Below are 18,990 nucleotides of genomic sequence, written 5' to 3'. Positions count from 1 at the left end.
GATGAGGATATGTAAATGTACTACCCAAATTCTAAAAAAGTTTGGACACTGTGTGAAAAATCCCTGAGAACAGAATGCAATGTTTGCAAATCTCATAAACTTCAACTCATGAATATTTTATTCACAATAGAATATTTTTAAAAATTAAATGTTTAAAGTGAGACATTTTACAATATCATAAAATATATTTGCTCATTTTGAATTTGTTTCCAGCAACACATCTCAAAAAGGTCGAGACAGACCATGTTTACCACTGTGTAGCATCACCTCTTCTTTAAATGAGATTCTGTAAACATCTGAGAAGTGTCTTTTGGAGAGGAATGTCCCATTTTTGCCTGATACACAGTTCAAGTTACACAGCACTATGGACCTCTTGTTTGTTGTGGTGTGCCGGTGCTTTGTTTTCCGAAAAATTAAATAAAAACAATACATAAGAACAGTAAGTAAAAGTGGAAGTGAAACAATGGAATAAGTATGTACAGGTATCGTGTAGACAGTCCATGGAGGATATAGTACACATTAATGTAATGTGAAGAGGGTGGTTGGGGTGGGGGATCAGTGTCAGTGAGTTTATATTGTTTATCTCTCTGTATCTGATACTTTTCCACAATAGGCTTCATCCCACCCGTTTTGACTCCCTCTGTAAGCATGTATCAGTCAACTCAGTGTCTTTCCTGTTTTGACCTTGCACACCGTGGGATCAGTGCTCGTTTCCTTCATAAAGGAGTGTAGTCTGTGCAAACATAATGCATAATAATGCATAATGCATATGCATAATAAAAGGTAATATCAAACCCTCAACACTTTACAGTTCAATAATTTCCATTTGTTCTAACCTACTCCATACCATCAGAGAAGCAGAATTTTGAAGTGACCGATGATGAAAAGCTGGGTGGTCCGGAAAGAAAGAAGAAATACGATGTATTACTTGAAGTTGTACTGAGCAACTACGTTTGACTTAACTTAGTTAGGTCTAACTACCGGTATAAGACTTTTATGTCTTAAATAAATCTACAGGCAGGCTACAACAGCCTGCTTGAGTAAATGAGGACTTACATGATACAACTTCATATGGCTATCCAGAGTAACGTTGCTTGGCAACTGCTGAAATCCCGCGAGATCATCATTTAGTAAGCAAAGAAACAGTTAGTAAATTAAAAAATATTATGGGGTGGGTAGGAAAATAAAAAAGGGGGGGTGGGGGAGCAATATTACGGTGGTAGAAGGAAACTAGCAATAAGATTACTTGGTAAAATGTTAAAATTGTTCTCTTGTTGTCACGGACTCTCCGTCGTTGCTTAGCAACATCCGATCCTGTCAAAACTCTCGTGCACTCCTTACTGGTTTTCAGAAGTAGAATTAGCTTGTTATCTTTAATCTCTATATGTTGAAATTCTTTGTAGCATTTAGTAAATTTACTGTGCTTTTGTAGATTTAAACAAAGGTCAACTTAGAATGGCCTCTGTGGTGTCTCAGTCCCATTTCATTTTCGGTCTACGGCCTGGTGTTACTAACAATTTGCATTTCGTTGACGAGCAAACGGTCGTCTTCCCCAGCGGAAGCAGCTGCGTGTGCCACAACATCGTCCAAAGATGTCAACGGTTCATTTCTGGTATGCAGACTGACATTTAGAAATCTTTTTTGGAGTATGTAATTGTGTGGAAACGACATTCTTTTTTATTAAAATGTACCATGCCACTTCTGTATTTTGTCAGTGATTTAATTTGTATTTTTTTCCCCCATTAGTTCTCTCCAAAACTTTTTCAGCTGTTGGTTATCTTTAGGTATGTGTGCTTTTTCTAAAGGTTCAGAGAGAAGTCAGGGCATGGGTGCTCTGGCCATCAGTGCCAACCGTCGTTACCTGGCAGCGTCTGAGTGTGGTGAGAAGGCCACCATCACAGTGTTCGACCTGCAGCATGAGCAGGGCAGAAGGAGAAAAGTTCTAACTGTAGGGGATACGCCCGTTCAAGAGTTTCTGTGCATGGCTTTCTCCCCTGATTCCAAGTATCTGATAAGCCAAACAGGAGCCCCAGAGTGGATTTTGATCTTCTGGTTGTGGGAGAAAAACAAAGTCCTGGCAACAGTGAAGACAACCACCTCTACCAATCCTATTACCCAGGTGAGTCATTACTTGGTCAGCCACAGCAATGTGCAGGCATTCGCTCTTAACATCCTGTGCTCTCCCATCAGGTCAGCTTCAACCCTTACAACAACCTGCAGCTGTGTGCGAGCGGAGCTGGTGTGTTCAAGCTCTTTCGTTACTCTGAAGGAGCTTTAAAACAGAGCAGCTTTGCAAAGGTGGAGTCCATCAACTTCCTGTGTCATGCCTGGATCTCAGATGAGAGAGTCATTGCAGGAACGGACACAGGCAGGCTGCTTGTGTCTGAGTCCGGGGACCTGCGCAGAGAGATCAAAATGACGTCTAAAGCTGTGCAGGGGCAGACTGAAAGGTCAGATCGTGGGTTTGAATTATAAAATTATACTTTTGTGTTTTACCTGGGTTGAATTGAGATTCCACTCAGTGCTGCATTTGTTTTTTGCCACAATCTTGTATTTATAATGGATCGACTTTATGCAGTCGGACAACTGCATAAGTCTTCTCCAGCAAATTCCAAAGGCCATTCCACATCTGAAAATGATGTCTCCTGTGCTTCCTGAACCACTCTTTCACAATTTATGCCTGATTTATCCTGACTTTGTCCCTTTATAATATGCCCATGCCATTGTGGAAAAAATATATATATTGGTATAAAAACCTTGTTATTCTGGTAGTCAGGTGACCTAATCATTTGGGCACATTACATTGATGAACTTTGACCTGACTCAATGAAACAATCCCAGGTTATGCTATCCCAACAGGCTTGTACAATAGGCACAAAGCGTGATGGGAACAGCATTTAATGAATTGCTTTTCCTACCCTGATGCACCCATCACTCTGGAACAGCGTAAATCTGGACTCATTAGACCACTTTAGTCATTTCCATTCCTCCAGAGTCCAATCTTTGTTCTTCTTAGGAATTAGCCAATTCAATTCAAGTGGTTTTCTTACGGCCACACAGCTGTTTAGTCTCAATACCTTTAATTTTCTTCACATTGCGTGCGTGTTGAATTCTTCTTTCACAATTAAACATCGCTGTTTGTTCTACTGATGATTTTCTTTGATTTGTTTGATCACAGTTTATTCAGGATATTCTTTCGAACACATTTCATCCTTGAAGAAGATGGTTAACCACTAACCTTTAGTTCTTCAGCCCATGCTGTTCCATGCAAATTCTCGACATTCTATTATCATTGACTTATGATTATTTCAAGGAATCTGTCAAATCATTAAAACTCTTACCTCCATGCGCAGGCAAGTGGAGGTGAAGAGGATCAAAGAGAGTGATGGGAATGAAGGTCCGGCTGTTTCTCGCATCACAGCCATCCTGTCCTACTCCAAGGGCTTTGTGTGCACTACGGGTCCTGGTACTGTCTCTCTGTTTGAAAAGACAGAGGAGGACCTTTACCAGAAAAGCCGGGAGATTCGGGTAAATATCCGAGCTTTAAATGAAAACATCAGTGGTGTTGTGGGCTTTGTATTCACATGAATCTTTTTGTGTCAGATCCCTCCAGAGCCATACGGCAATGATTTGACCCCAGCTGAAAGCCAGGAGATCGACACCATGTGCCTCAGTCCAGCAGAGGAGACTTTGGCCATCAGCACAGACCGAGGACAGCTGTACAGCGTCAACCTTTCATCTGCTGACATGAGCAGGGTGATGTACTGTCACATCTGCTAGTACCAGCAGTGACAGAGCTCAAACCGTCAAGAGCACACCATTGAAGTCACTGTGATGGCTTTACCGAGTTGCAGTTATTTTCCTGCCTGGGTCCTTACACTCTCACCTTCTCTATTAAAACGACCAGTGTAGTCGCTGGTCAGTAATCAGGATTATTCAGTTTAGTCGTTTAATATTCCTTTATATTTAAACTTATTTTCTCTTGTTTTGCACATGACTCGGCCATTTGTGTGCATTACAACATGCCCATGTCCTCTGTCTTCCGTTTATCTCAAGTCTAAAAGCACTTCCTCAAATCTCTATCACTTTCTTAACGCCATTTTCATTGCAGAAACAGAGGAGTGAAGGAGCTGAAGCTCACTGAGATGTACCCCCATTCTTATAACAATTCCTATCATAATTAATTCCCAAAAAACCTTTTCACATTCATATTGCATTTTAAGCTGTCAGAAAACAATCAAATGTGTGTACTAACCTGCTCATAAAGTGTTTGTGTGAATGGATGAATGAGAAAGACATTTCAAAATGCTTCATAGAATGCAGAAAGAAAGTATTTTACATAGTCATGCACCATTTACCATTACCAATTCTTTTATGTTTCCATACATGTTTAAGGTATAAAAATATTTAAGGTTACTCTATAACTCTGTCCATCAGGAGGAACAGCTACATTTTGAGTTCCTGTCCCAGCCCTTCCACTCCAACTCCATCACTGGTTTGTCCATCTGCATTCGCAAACCCCTTGTAGCCACCTGCTCTCTCGACCGCTCTGTCCGCATCTGGAACTATGAGACAAAGTAAAAATTCACACATGATGTTTTTGCTATTTTTGTCATGTGACTTCATTTGTTTTGACACTTTAGTGAGACACGCAGGTAATTTAACGCCTGAATAAGTTAAGCACTCTAAGGACACGCTACACTATTTATTCCTTTCTCCCTAACCCAGGGAGTTAGAACTGTACAAGGAGTTCCAGGAGGAGGCGTACAGCATTGCTCTGCACCCTACTGGTCTTTTCATCCTGGTGGGCTTTTCAGACAAACTCAGGCTGATGAACCTTATTATTGACGACATCCGTACCTTCAAGGAGTTCACAGTGCGTGGCTGCAGAGAGGTAGAGGCTGCTGGACTGAGTGTACAGCTAATCTGAATTTGTGATGCTCTACAATCATTGTAATGATTTATTTCACCTTCTCACTCCACATCTTAAGTGTGCTTTTAGTCATGGTGGCCACATGTTTGCAGCGGTCAATGGAAACATCATTCACATCTACTCTGTCACCTCGTTTGAGAATGTGCTCAATCTGAAGGGCCACAATGGGAAGGTGATAAGAGTGTGTTTATGTCCATCAGATCTACACATCCACATTTGTTTATATATGTTTCTTTATTTTTAAATCAGTGTTTCTGTCATCTATCTGTCATCTAGGTGCGTGCCATTGAGTGGAGCCTGGATGACAGGCGGCTGGTGTCTTGTGGGATGGACGGTGCAGTGTATGAGTGGAACACGCAGTCTGGGAAGCGGGAGTCCGAGAGCGTTCTCAAGTCCTGCGGCTACACAGATGTTGCTTTTTCCGCAGACTACAAAACTGTCCTGGCTGTGGGAACAGACCTCACCCTGAAGGAGCTCCAACATTGTGAGGTCAGTAACCATAATACACCACGTAATCTGCTCTACAATATTATGAAAAGAAATAGATTATGTCATTCATGGAAGAGAACATTATACAGAAGTGATTATACAATCATACAGTCTGGATAGTGTAGTGGTAAGAGTGCCACCTTTCATGTGGGTGACCTGGGTTCAAATCCCCTGCATGAAAGGTACTACCTCCAGTAGGGGTCCTTAGGCAATGCCCCCTTACCCTGTCTGCCTACCTGTAAGTCGCTTTGGATAAAAGCGTCTGCTAAATACATAAACATAAAGTCCAACACCCTACAACTTAAAATATCTCCTGTTATATTTGAAACAGTGCTGCTAAGAGTGTGGTGAGTTTGATTCAAAGCAGTCATATTATGGGTTCATTAACCAAACTAATGGTCTGAAAAACAACGCTTCTAACAAGGATCCCTGTTTGAGGACCATGCAGTGTCTTTCATAAGAAGATGACTGGGTCTATCGTTTGAAGTTTGTTAAGTATCACACATTAACTAAAGCAGTTGCACAGTGCTTGTCTGACTAAAATGGATGTAGCATTTGATCCGCTTAATTTCTGTTACATCATATCCGGTCGAGCTGCAGCTGATAATATTTGAATGGGATCTGTGGTGGAAAAAATAATAATGAATGAATATTATCCGAGCACTGTTAAGGTGAAAAGTACTCAGGCAGGTTTATTGAATAGTTCTTGTACAAGAGAAAGCAAGACTTCAACCCAGAGCACCTGTGTCAGAGTGTAGCTCTGACTCACAATTTCAGTGCATGTCTTATGATACCCGAACTCAGGAGAAGGGGAAAAAAAGTCATTTTTTTCAATAATCCAAGGGTATAAAGCTTGTTTGGAGCTCTCAGACAGCTTAGAAAATACAACGTGTACAGTAACATTTAACAAGACCAAACATTTCAAATGAGTGTCTGAGCTTGAAAAACATGCTGAGATTCATTTGTATCTCTTACCAACAATACTGCAACATCACATGACAAGTTGCAGATTATTTTATCCTCACGACTAAATAGGTCCTGAGGGAGGTTCCTGCTGATCAGGTGGCTTACACCGCTCTTGCGGTGTCTCACTCTGGAAGGGTCGTCTTCACCGGAACCTCCAGTGGAACCATCAGAGCCATTAAATACCCATTACCCATCCAGAAGGAATGGATCACTCAACAGGCTCACTGTGGCCCTATCACAAAGGTGAGCCGATACACTGATGCATGCACTCAACTGACAGGGAGGCAGTCTCACTTCACATTTGAATGTCATTTGAATGCTGAAACTATTGATAATTGCAACTGACTACCAAAAGTCACTGATCAAACCGAGCGTGTCCTCAGATGGTGATCACATATGACGATCAGTTCCTGCTGACAATGTCAGAAGAAAGATGTCTGTTGATATCGAAGATCATCGATAAGGAAGGTCGAGGACTGAAGAGTAACAGGCAGATTGTCCACACTGAGGAGATTCTTGTAACAAAGGCAGACCTGGAAGAGAAGGTCTGTTTACTTTATGAGTCAACATTCTTCACTAAACCTCGAGACGGCATTAAGCATATGATGTAGAACAGTGTAGATCATACTGTGTTCCTCACAAGTTGGCATTAATGTTCGACAGACATTGTAATTATGATCTCTCCTTTTTTTTAAATTGATCTAAAAAATATTCAACTTCATGACATATTTACTGGGATGAGTGTGTGCATTTACTGAACTTAAACTATAATAATGATAACTTATACCTAATGTTTGTATTTACAGTAGTTGCTCCTAATTAAACTAGTAAAAAAAGTGGTTTCCAGCTAAATTGCGTATACATTTCGATCATACTCAGGGCTGTTATGGCCCTGAGTATGAGCACAGCATGGGGAAAGTTTTGGCTATAAAGGAAAGGGATGCTCTGAATTTATAACCTAAACAAAACTACTACTGTAACTGTGAAAGGGAGTACATAATATGTATTCTTTACGATTATTGGAAGACAAAGTTGTATTGAAAATAAGATGTATTAATAGATCTGATTCACAGCCTTAATGATAATTGGCAGGTTATATTTACAAAAGTAAACTGACAGCTCCACCTACAACCCTTGAAAAATATAACCCCAACTCTAAAAAAAAGCAGGACGTTGTGAAAACTGTAAATACAAACAGAACTGGGGAGGACTGGCAACCTGTCTAGGCAACTGGGATAGGCGCCAGCCCCTCGTGTCCCTGAATTGGATTAACAGGGTCTAAGGGATGGATGGATTCATTTTTTCCCCCCATAGTCTCTGTCATGGCCCACCATTTCTAGAAGAAATTGCTACCTGTTCTAGAAAAAGTGTGAAAGCTTGAATGTTACCTATACCAAACACACCTACATATAGTATCACCATGGGCAGCCATTCCTGCCCACAGTCATTTATTGGCAACTTAGACTAGTGCATGTTCTAGTTTAGAAGAAATATGTGGTACACCAAATGTTTGGAGAAGAAAAAATAGGGATAGAATTTCAACATAATCATGCATTCATGTGCTCTTGTTTGTGCTTCAGGCCCAGAACATGCTGGAGCTGAAAATGCGTCTTGAGGAGCTGCAGATGGAGAATGAATACCAGCTCCGCCTTAAGGACATGAGCTACAATGAGAAACTCAAGGAGCTTTCTGAAAAGTTTACCCAGGAAGTGGAGTCTCTGAAAACAACACAACAGGTCTGCATATATTCAGAGGTTCAATATGAATGATGTTATTTTCAACACAGTCGCCAACAACTGTTTACTTTGTGAAGATGCTCTTATAAGACCATTACTTTGTAATGGTAAGAGATAGTTGCTTCTGCCTCTGATGCATCATTTAACCTTACTGCCTCTTCACACCATACACTGCAACGATAGATCATGAAAACAGAGATGGAGAGGCGTGAACGTGAGAATCAGGAGCAATCTGCAGAGGTTGCTGTGGAACATTTAAAAGAACTGAAGGATTTAGGTAAGGAGAGGACTGTCGGTTTCTGCGCAATACAAAAACAATGCACTTTCATTTCTTTTAAGGAGTCAGAGCAGTGGAATCGTTTTTCAATATTTCACAGAGCACTCATACAGCCAGAAACTCATTGTGGAGCATGAGAAGTACCAAGATCTACACCAAAAGCATCAAGCAATGCTGGAGGACTATGAGAAGCGGCTGAAGTCTGCAGAGGAAAGTAGAACCCAAGCTCTGGAGGAGCTGACACAGCTGTATGAGGACAAGCTGCAGGAGAAGACTCAGCTTCTGGCTCAGGTAGGTCAGCAGGCGCCAGAGGAAGAGGATGTGGCAGAGCTTTGGTGAACGCTTATGAGGGCATGCAGTACAATAGAAACCACCACATTACTAGGGCAGTCTTTGATTTTGTCATGCTTTTATTTTTCTAACAGTGTCAGGAGGACTCCCAGCAAAAGATCCTTGAGCTTGAAGAGATCATAAAGCAGATGGAGGAAGATGAGGAGAGAAGGATCCATGCTCTCCAAATAAAGTATGAGAAGAAACTGCACTCTGAGAAGGAGACCAACACGAGCCTGAAGGGACATAATACAATCATGACACAAAAGGTGACTAAAGCTGCTATTATTCACTGAATTTCTGCAGTTACTAAAGATCCTTTGTTCAGAATAGAAACATTCAGAATTTTAAGATGAGCGTTTTACTATCTATGACTTGTCTCTCCTTTCAGTCATCCTGACTGTGTCCTTGTCTTATCCCGACTCTTTCGCCTTTCCTCCTGCTCATTGTATTTTGTGTTGTCACAGTTAGACAGTGTACAGAAACAGGTTGATGACAGATGTTCGGACATAAACAAGCTGAAGCAGGAGCGGCAGAGTCTGCTGGGGTTGATCCGCTCTCTGGAGAGTGACATCGAGGACCTGAAGAGGCAGATCTCTGGACACGAAAAGACCAGCCAGGACAAGGTGTCTGAGATCAGGCTCTCCCAGTATTTAAATGTATACGTCTGGTTCAGGGTTACTTTTGAAAACGTATTTGGATTATTTTCAATTATTGCCCAGTTGATGTTATCTTTTTAACTTGTGCAGCGACCGATCTTCCTCTCGCTGCATGAAGTTTCTCATTCACATATTTCCGTTAAACCTGATATGAGACTGTTTAGGTTTACTATAGCAAAGAAAATAAAGGGTTTTATCAGGAAGATGTGGATCTGCTATTGAGGAAATTGTTTTGTTTGGTTTTGGAGTTTAAAACGTGCTCCTTATAATAAATTATTTAGTATTGCTCCCTCATTTAATTGGGAGATTACATAATAAATAGGTTTAAGAAATGGAGAATTTGAGCAATAAAACTGGGGCTGTTAGTTTTGTTTCCAGCACAGGGCCAAAACCCTGGGAAGATTAAGCAAGTTAATCCACCGATGAATCAATAGCCCAAAGGTCTAAAAATGGACAACAAAGCCAAACCATACAAACTAAAAACCAAACCAGAATTGGTGGGTGAATGTTACAGAAAACACTAGTATGTTTTACCAGTCAGCAGTGTTTAACACTCAGTCCTGAACTCAGAGCAGGGCAAACTGTTTCCATGTATTCAGACACTCACTGTCCCAGAAACACACACAAAGGAGTTCTTCTGAAGTTTTCTGTCCCCCAGATAAAGGTCCTTTTAGCTTCCAAAATGCCTGTCTTCATATATAGTCACCAAACACCAGGGTGGCATAATCCTGAGGATTAATTTCTCATTCTTTTCCGATTTATGGAAAATGTTCAACTGATTTTACCTGTTGAAAAGAAAAGCAGAAAGCTGTAAACCACCTTCTGTTAAAATCACTTCACCCATTCATGTTCACACAGGATAACACCGTATGTGGCCTGAAAAAGAAGAACCAGGAACTGGAGAAGTTGAAGTTTGTACTTGAATGCCAGTTGAACGAGTTGAAGAAGCAGATTGAGCCTCAGCAAGATGACATAAATGAGAAGAAGGAGAAGATCCATCAGGTGTGTGTTTGTCTGAAGGATGTCAGGACTCTAAAAGTGTATGGACCCTGTGACCCTCATTTTATGCATTTAATGGTCAGAAAATGTGTTCTAATCTTGATTCACAATATTTCAAGTTGACTGAAAAAACTCAGGGAACATTCATGGTACAGTAGGGAACCTAAGTTTACCTTTGATAACCTCTGAAGAGTGTAGCATGTCTCATTCAAATTCCCAGGACCTCCAAAGTTTACAGAACCATTGAGGTCAAGCCAGAACATCTTTTTTGCATTGAAACTCAAACTGGGTCTCTGTCCTGTCGAATCGCCCAGCTTCCTTGACATTTTCCTGAGTTAAACAGACACCTTAGTGATTGTGTCTGGTTTGCAGCGACCTTTTTACACCACAGGCAGTGCTGTGCAAACTGTTGGAGCTTAGTTTCACCGGTCCACAAAACATCTTTCTGGTGGCTTTTACGAAGTGTCAAGTGTGCATGTTGGAAAACAGATTTAATCCAGTTTAAATGAGCAGTTAGTCTGAGAATTCTTTTGACCTCACTAAGCATTCCGTGTTTGTTTTGGAGTAGTCTTTATTGGGCGGCCACCTCTAGGATGAGTGGCACCCTGCCTTTATGCCAGCAAATGTTTTTTGTGAACAGGAAATTTCAAATTATCTTTGGTTTACACCTCTCATCCAGTTTCATTGACTGGACTCCAGATTTGTTAACTCCTGCCTCCAGTTAGTCAAATAAAGCGAAGATAAACCTTTAACACAGTGTTTGCGATGTTCACAGCGATGTGCTGTTTGTCTCGTTCAACAGCTCGAGGAGGAGCTGGTACAGATCGACAAGAGCAACACTCAGCTGAAGCTCACCGTCTCAGACCTGAGGCTCAAACTGAGGATCCGAGATAAAGAGATGCACAGGGAGATGCAGAGAGTCAGAACACGCATGTTTTTTGTTTTTTTTCATACTTCATCTAAAGCAGTGTTTCTCAATTCCGGTCCTCATGACCCACTGCCCTGCATGTTTTCGATGTTTCCCTCCTCCACCACACCTGATTCAAATGATCAGCTCGTCATCAAGCTCTGCAGTGGCCTGATAAGGAGCCATTCATTTGAATCAGGTGTGGTGGAGGAGGGAAACATGGAAAACATGCAGGGCAGTGGGTCATGAGGACTGGAAATGAGAAACACTGATCTGAAATAATCAGCTTTACAGCTGCTGGGAAAGAGACAGAGATGGCTCTGACTGAGCTTAGACTTGAGGCTAAAAACAAGGCGTGAATTAATGTGAAACAAATTTTCTGTGGCCAGGTGAAAAATTTGGAGACTCTTTGTGAGCGACTCAAGTCAGACCTTCATAAATGTGCTGGATTTATCCAGGAGCCAAAAAAACTGAAGGACAGTGTACAGCTGATTTATGCCCGCTACGTCTCAAACACTGACGGCGTGAGTACGGTTCATTACCTGTGCCACAACCTAAAGGCACAGGAACACTAGAACACAGAGGATGCCGCTCGCAAGCAAAAATTCTGATTAATGATTTCTGTGTATTCCAAGTGTTCCGAGCCATGTGTTCTTTCCAAGGTGGAGAAGAGCAGTGTGGATGATGATATTCAGAGGGTGTTCCGCTACCAACGGGATCACCTGGAGAAGACTGTTAATAGTCTGAAGATGAAGCTGGCAAAATCTGCCGAGGAGCACGAGAAAGTCTACGTCAAGATCATGAAGGTAAACACTGCACTGATCTACAAAGTCAACACACTCATTTCAGTAAACTACCAAAAGTCCAACAACTATTGATAATCGGGTGAAAGAAATTCACCAACAACAAAGTGGCCAGAAGCACATCGGTCATGTTGATTGTGCTCACCACTTGTTAAGAACTGTGCCTGCTGCAAACCTCGCTAAACTACACTGCCATTCCTTTTTTTTTTTCGTGCTCTGAACTTAACATTTAATACTGTTTTTTCCCCAAATGAACTGTAACCTAATAGCGGCTGTGGTCTCTGCAGGAAAACGTGACTCTAATTACTGAAATCAATGAACTGCGTAAGGAGCTGCGTTTGGTGAGGACTCAGGCTAAAGATTACAAAGCTCAGCTAGTCATCTTAAAGAAGCCCAACAAGTCACGTCCCAACTCGGAGGAAGAAGCCGGAGAGAAGCCTAAACCTGAGCAAGTCAGCTGACCGCAGGCCGTTATAGCAGGATGATTCAAAGGCATTGCGATCCATCTTTTTAATGTGCAAAAAGTTGGATTTGATAGAAGCAAACTGGAGGCGTTTTAGAGTGCTACTAAGTTTAGAGTAAAACACAAGCTGATTTAATTTGAAGACGTATTAATCTTGTGAAATTTGTCTTAAATTTAGAGTAAACTAATCGTTCTCTTGTTTCAGGAAAAACAAGTTTTCTTGTTTCAAAAACTACACCCATCTATTTGTGGGTTGTATTAGACCACTGAAAGATGGACAGAAGCATATTAGCTGGTCTTTTTATGGAGTTAAACTGTATCCTTCAGTTTTGTTGATAAATCAATTCAACACACATGGTGAAATTAAATGATTTTACTGTCGTGGTTTTTAGTAACAATCATGGCTGCTCCTAAGAACGAGTGACTGTTAGTTTCCAGATACTGGACTGAGCTCATTTAAAACATCAACAAACAAATAACAAACTTCAAACTCACTAATATAAAAGTTTAATTTCACATATTTTAAATAGAAAGACAGAAGCATAAGAAACGAAGACAGTTAAAACAAAGACTTTCTTTCTTAAATCAGGTCAGAAGTCAGCGGACACCTTGGTAACATTTAGCTTCAGGTCTGCGATGTGCATCTCAATTCTCTTGTGCAGCTCATCCATTGAGGTTGACAGAGTGTCATACAGCGCCTGGACACACAGATGGGAAACATGTCAGCCGATAACCACGAAGGACACTGAAGTAAGTCAGACGTGTGGGAGCTGGAAGCCGTTTTTCTCATACCTGAGCTTTCTCCGTCTCTTTGCTACAGACGTCTCTCAGACTCTTGATCTTGGCCTTCAGCTGCTGCGTCTCTCCGGAAATCTCCTGGATTTTGTCGGCCATCTCTTCACGCTTTTGATGGATTTGGTTACACTGCCTGGAAAACAGTTCAAGTTAGGCTGCTGAAACTATAGTTTGAAGTTCATAAAACTATTTGATGTTCGTGTGCAAATGACAAGTAGGGAGGCTGTACGTGACAGCAGTGAAGGTGATACCCCAACACTTCTTGAACGTGCTGCTCCTTCATCTCCCTCTTCTTCTGTCTGCGTATGTTCTGTTTGCACTCCTTATCCAGCTTCATGCCCAGAGCACGCTTCAACTGGCCCTCCTCGATGCAGAGGTTTTTCAGCTCTTTCTGCTTCTTCTCATACTGAGCCACCAGCTCCTGGTCCTGTGTATATCATCCATCAACAGAGAAACTTTAAACTTGAGGAAAAAAGGAATTTGTGATCCACATCCTCAAATCCAAAAAGGCGCACTGTGTTAAATTAAAGTTGCGTAAAAATTCAAACAGGATTCAATAATTTACAAGTTTATCTTAAACTGGCACGTCTCCAAAAGGTTGGTACAGGGGGCAAGAAAAGGCTGGAAAAGTAAGTGATACCAAAGAGAAACAGCTGGAGGGACATGCTGCAAGTAAGTAGATAAATTAGCCAGAGGTCAATAAAAAAAGAGCACCTTTCAGAGGCAGAGTCTCTCAGAAGGAAAGATAGACAGTAAAGAGGTTCAGCAATCTGCACAAAATTGAGTCTACAAATTGAGCAATTTCATAATAATGCTGCTCAATGTTCAATTATGAAAACTGAATATTTTATCATCTAAAGTACATAATATCATAAAAATATTCAGAGAATCTGGAGACATCTCTGAGCTCAAGGGACAGGGATGGAAATCGGTATTGGATGCCTGTGACCTTCAGGCCCTCAGGTAGCACTACATTAAAAACAGACAGATTCTATTGAACCCTTCCTGAAATATCTGTCTGTGAACACTGCCATCCAAAAATGCTGCCAGCAGTTCAGAGCTTTCACCAATTGAAAATAATCGGCCCTTCATGAAACGTAAATTACAAAAAGAAAGACCCAGGACTGTTGAGCCGTTAGAATGGGACAACACTCCTCTCCCAAAGGTCCAGCAGCTGCTCTCCTCAGTGCACAGATGTTTACAGACTTGTTAAAAGAAGAGGGGATGCTACACAGTAGGAAACGTGTTGCTGCCATTAAAACCAAGATGAGCTAATTATTTTGACGAAATAGTAAAATGTCTCACTTTCACCATATTTTCTATATTCTATTATCAATAAAATGTTAGTTTGTGAGATCTGAAAATCATTACATTATGTTTTACAGTTCTCCATCCCTAATATACAGATATATTTTCTAAACTTGACTTTACATCTTTCCACTTCTTTTTTGGTTAAGATTGTATTGGTCATAATAGGCAGGTCACAGCAGCAAGTTCCAGAAAAAAAAACAACAAAAAAAAAACTAAGATTTATTTCTATAACAATACTAACATATCAGAATCCTATTCTGTCTATCCTATAAAATTTTTCACTACTGTGTGTTGGGCTCAGCGAACGCACTTCTTCCTGTCGCTGCTTGGTGTTGTTCATGCTGCTCTCCAGGTCCTGCAGGAGGCTGTACATTTGCTGGATCTCTGCCTCAGTGTGAGTCACAGCCTGCACCATATTCTGCAGCTCCACCACACGCTCATCCGTTTCTTCCTGAAAACAAACACCACCTTTCACTGCACCATCCTTTATTGGCGTATATCTCCATAGCCATTCTCTTTCCAACTCACTATAGAGTTCTTGATGTTCTTGACATTCTCCCTCATCTTCTCCATCTGACTCTTCAGCTCTTCTGGAGACTCCACGATCTGAGACTTCAGCTTGCCGATGTCCTCCTTCAGGCTGCTCAAATCCACTTTTACCTGGGCCTGACATGCAGACAAATCTGTTTAATATCACGGCAGCACATAGACGTATGAAGCTGAAATAGACTTGTGTCACACACCAGTTTCTGTGTCTTCTCTGCAATCTTAGTTTTCCACTCTGCAATGCTGTCATTTTTAGCATTCTGAAAGGAAACAAGAATTGGACTTGAACTGCTTGTACACAATAAAAGCTTTGAGCATTGACAGTGTTTCATCACCACCCACCACTTCCTGATATTCATGCTTGGTGGTGGACTGCAGTTCAGACAGAGCAGCTGCCAGCTCATCTGCCTCAGCCTGCTGCTCTGGAGGGATGGTCCTGAATAAGGTAAAAAATTAAAAATCTGTACACATCTCACACTGAAGGGAGCAACATTACTCTGTCATGTCCAATTGTGGTGTGATTATCCAACAACTGTCCAGACTTGAGCCAGCCTGCCTCTGGCTTATTATCCAACGACAAACAGTTGAAATTATAGCTGATTTACTTATACATCCAAAAACTATATATATTATTATCCCTGTGATTTTGCAACTACTCTGTAGATAACACACACTTTTACAGTGTTTTCCAGCAACACAAAAGGAGATTTAAAAAAAAAAAATCATCTAAAGCAATCAAAGACTTACGTCAATATCTCAATCTTCTTCTCTGCTTGTCGATTGCCTTTGGTGTAAGTCTGCAGTTTGTCCATGTCTGCCCTCTGACAACACATAAAGTCACAGATATTACAACTGCTCTAGTTCCCCTGTTTTTAAACCTCTATTTCAGTATAGAAGAAAAATATTTCATATTAGAATCTTATTTGTTAGAAGCAACACTGTTTAAACCTCATTTACCCAAAAGACATTCCAATGATGGGAATAAAACTTGATGTCAGCAGCTAAACTGAATTCTTGGTGACTCCAAGAGTTATGGCACCCGTCTTGGTAATTCAGTAAACTCTGTAAATCTTATAAATCTCTTCTGCAACAATTTAGCTGCCTTACAAACTGCTAATTTGTTCCTGATTGATGAAACACAACATACAAATTTGGCCTGTTTCTCCAAGAAAATCTCCATTCTCTGCTTCCTGAAGTGAAGAAAGTTCATGATGGCACTCAGAATAGTCAGAGTCCTCTGTTTTTCTGATGAAATAAGAACAGGTTTTTAGTAAAAACTGGTCACCAAATGTGCATTAGATAGTGAATTATGAGCCAAAAACTGCAGCATTCAAAATCCTGCTGCAAAGTAAATCTTTGTGTTTTAGAAAATTGTCACAATTTGCTCAACTGTCCACAGCTCCAGAATATTCTCAAATTAGAAGATGTTGCCTCAAGTTTTAGGGAACTATGAGGAGCTTTCGATGATTTACAAACAGTCTACAGAACTGATTTCATCCCTGGTTTAATTAAAGATAACAAAACCCTAAAAAATACATAAACTTACTTGGAGCCAGCAGGTCATTCAGGGAAAAATCATACAGCAAGCACATGGGCAGGAACTGCCGCCTTAAAAGAAAAAGAAAGATCACATAAAGTTCTCTTAAAACAAACAATTTCCGTACATTTAATAATACAAAACATGCAGCCACACAGTTCCAAGGTTGTGGACTGAGATTTGTGAAAACTAGCAGTGTACTCCATTAATTTCAGTCTACACTGGTATTCAGGTGTTATGCAACCTTGGCCAACTCTGGCCACAGGGATCATGACTTCTTTCATTCAGTAATGACACACACACACCGAGTTGAGAGCAAGAAAACTCACATGCGTGTGTACACACTCATGATGGCAGTAGCACCCTCATGATAGGCCGGAGACTGAATGTTCTCCAAAAGTGGAACCTATTTTAAAAACACAGTGAAAAAGATAAAAGCAGGTACAGCAGCAGGCTGCGAGGGGTGAACCTCAAACATTACATTCTGAACACTCATCTTTACGGGTACTGGAAGTTAAACAGTGAAGTGACGAAACAATAGAGTGAAAGGAGGCTTTGAAGTTCCCCAGACAAATGAAGAGCTCACCAGTGAGTGACACTCGGGCCTGAAACGATACAGGAGATGGAGCACCCTCATGTACAAAGTCTGAACGGCTTCTGGCTGCAAAACAGAAAGATGATCTGTTAATGGCCTGTTTGCCAGCAAGCTGAACATCAGCGACCCCAATTCTAACAGGATCTCCAGTGTCAGGTTTCATCTGATTTATAGAAGTACCGATTCTTTGACACAGGCCCACTTAAATATAAAAGTGTGAAAGGGAAAAGTTATTGCTCTCTGAAATTATTCCTTTTGCGCATATTGACTTCATAGTGGTAGCTCAGGAGGAAGAGCAGTCGCCCACCAATCGCAAGGTCGGTGGTTCGACTCTGGCTTCCCCGGCTACATGTCGAAGCGTCCTTGGCCAAGACACTGAACCCCACATTGCCTGATGGATACATCAGGGTATGGATGAAAGCACGCAGTTATATGCATCTTAAGACTGAGTGGGTCATGTGTTTGAAGCGCTTTGAGTGGTCAGCTAGACTAGAAAAGCGCTATACAAGTCCATTTACCATATTGACAAAATTCCAGTTTAAAATTTACTTTAAAATGAACTTGTATTAGTCATTTAGCAGGAAAAAGCACAAAAAAGAGTCCCAGGCTAAAGCTTCAAGATTGCGAGAATGTGCATTCCATAAGGATATTCATTTCCAAGTTAAACTGATCACAACTGTCTGATATCATAAAGTACTTGTTTTGCATTAGGCGCCCGGCAAATTTATGTTGCAATGCTTTGTTAAACTTAAAAAGTAATTAATAATCCGACTTAGATGAGCTCAAACTTACAGCATTTGGTTTTATGTATCAACACAGGTTTAAAATAATGCAACGATGCAATTGTTAAGAATGTTAGAAATACTTCTTCAACAAGTCGTTTAGTATTAAGATCTCAGTTACAAATAAAATTACCAATAGTTTTTAAATGGAGTTTTGGTGTACAGTTGGAGTAGGTGACGCCTCCCAACAAAGTAAAATGGGTATATTTCGTTTAACCGTTATTTACATTACTCGAAGCACGGAAGTCCATAATAAAGCTATGTTTGCCTTTTTTCCCAGACAAACCGTTCAAATTCATGTACATCTACGATAATTGAGAATTATTTTTGTGAGCTTTTGTGTCTGTGAAACTAAACGGACGTTACCTTTGGAACCGGAGTGAGGTCGCCCTTGGTAAAATGTTTAGACTCTTGACCAGTAAGAACTTCAGTTCGATAAAAGTTCACTATCGCATCCGCATTATAAACGGGGAAGGTGTTGTCAGTCATTTTCGTAACTTCAGTAGTGGAACTACACAAAACACAGCAAACTTAAGTTGATGCCAACGACGATACGAAATTGGCGCCTTAATATAACTTCCTCGTTGATTTCCAAATAGTACATCTGATTGGTCGAGTTCTTCTTCTTCTTTCTCGAGTTTAAAATATTAGTAGGATTTTGCAATTCTTAGTAGTGCCCTCTGTCGCTAAAGCTACGTAAAACCGCTTACCAATAAAAGAAGAGAAGGCTATTTTTATCTGTTTTCGAGAAATAAATACAGTCGAAAAATACAACTCACCACACTGCAGGGGAACGTATGGAGAACAGGGGATCTTAGAATAACGTTTTTGTGGCAGATTAAACAAAAAAATAATAAAAATT

At 40.7% G+C, this 18,990-nt stretch overlaps 2 protein-coding genes across 2 annotated transcripts; one reads left to right on the top strand and one right to left on the bottom strand.

The window, feature by feature from the left end:
- The first annotated feature begins 1,341 nt into the window (after window positions 1-1,341).
- Window positions 1,342-12,913, top strand: cfap57 (cilia and flagella associated protein 57). The gene is made up of 21 exons (XM_072382929.1): window positions 1,342-1,612; window positions 1,806-2,119; window positions 2,191-2,450; window positions 3,354-3,528; window positions 3,604-3,756; window positions 4,438-4,577; window positions 4,729-4,894; window positions 4,992-5,105; window positions 5,210-5,422; window positions 6,458-6,631; window positions 6,772-6,933; window positions 7,969-8,124; window positions 8,308-8,401; window positions 8,502-8,692; window positions 8,827-9,000; window positions 9,199-9,357; window positions 10,249-10,392; window positions 11,192-11,308; window positions 11,686-11,820; window positions 11,959-12,102; window positions 12,387-12,913. The coding sequence occupies exons 1-21, from the start codon at window positions 1,456-1,458 to the stop codon at window positions 12,558-12,560; spliced, it is 3,516 nt and encodes a 1,171-aa protein (XP_072239030.1). The 5' UTR covers window positions 1,342-1,455; the 3' UTR covers window positions 12,561-12,913.
- Window positions 12,914-13,102: 189 nt separating this feature from the next.
- nuf2 (UF2 component of NDC80 kinetochore complex) lies at window positions 13,103-18,727 on the bottom strand. The gene is made up of 13 exons (XM_072382928.1): window positions 18,495-18,727; window positions 17,338-17,412; window positions 17,081-17,157; window positions 16,761-16,822; window positions 16,362-16,459; window positions 15,962-16,035; window positions 15,557-15,650; window positions 15,412-15,474; window positions 15,197-15,334; window positions 14,979-15,119; window positions 13,609-13,784; window positions 13,355-13,490; window positions 13,103-13,260 (listed from the first exon to the last, which is right to left on the bottom strand). Exons 1-13 carry the CDS (start codon window positions 18,615-18,617, stop codon window positions 13,153-13,155), a joined length of 1,365 nt encoding a protein of 454 aa, XP_072239029.1. The 5' UTR covers window positions 18,618-18,727; the 3' UTR covers window positions 13,103-13,152.
- Between the last annotated feature and the right edge of the window lie 263 nt (window positions 18,728-18,990).

Source organism: Leuresthes tenuis, unplaced genomic scaffold (assembly GCF_036924035.1).
Source record: "Leuresthes tenuis unplaced genomic scaffold, fLeuTen1.0.hap1 SCAF_3, whole genome shotgun sequence".
NCBI classification, from domain to species: domain Eukaryota; kingdom Metazoa; phylum Chordata; class Actinopteri; order Atheriniformes; family Atherinopsidae; genus Leuresthes; species Leuresthes tenuis.
The sequence above is the reverse complement of the archived record's forward strand: the minus strand, read 5'-3'. Positions and strand labels throughout refer to the sequence as shown.

Coding starts and splice junctions, on each gene's coding strand:
- nuf2 (XM_072382928.1), bottom strand. CDS start 18,617: ATGACTGACAACACCTTCCCCGTTTATAATGCGGATGCGATAGTGAAC. Junction 13,491..13,608: donor CACGTTCAAGAAGTGTTGGG/GTATCACCTTCA, acceptor ACTGTTTTCCAG/GCAGTGTAACCAAATCCATC. Junction 13,261..13,354: donor AAGAGACGGAGAAAGCTCAG/GTATGAGAAAAA, acceptor CTGTGTGTCCAG/GCGCTGTATGACACTCTGTC.
- cfap57 (XM_072382929.1), top strand. CDS start 1,456: ATGGCCTCTGTGGTGTCTCAGTCCCATTTCATTTTCGGTCTACGGCCT. Junction 1,613..1,805: donor ATGTCAACGGTTCATTTCTG/GTATGCAGACTG, acceptor CTTTTTCTAAAG/GTTCAGAGAGAAGTCAGGGC. Junction 3,529..3,603: donor AGAAAAGCCGGGAGATTCGG/GTAAATATCCGA, acceptor TTTTTGTGTCAG/ATCCCTCCAGAGCCATACGG.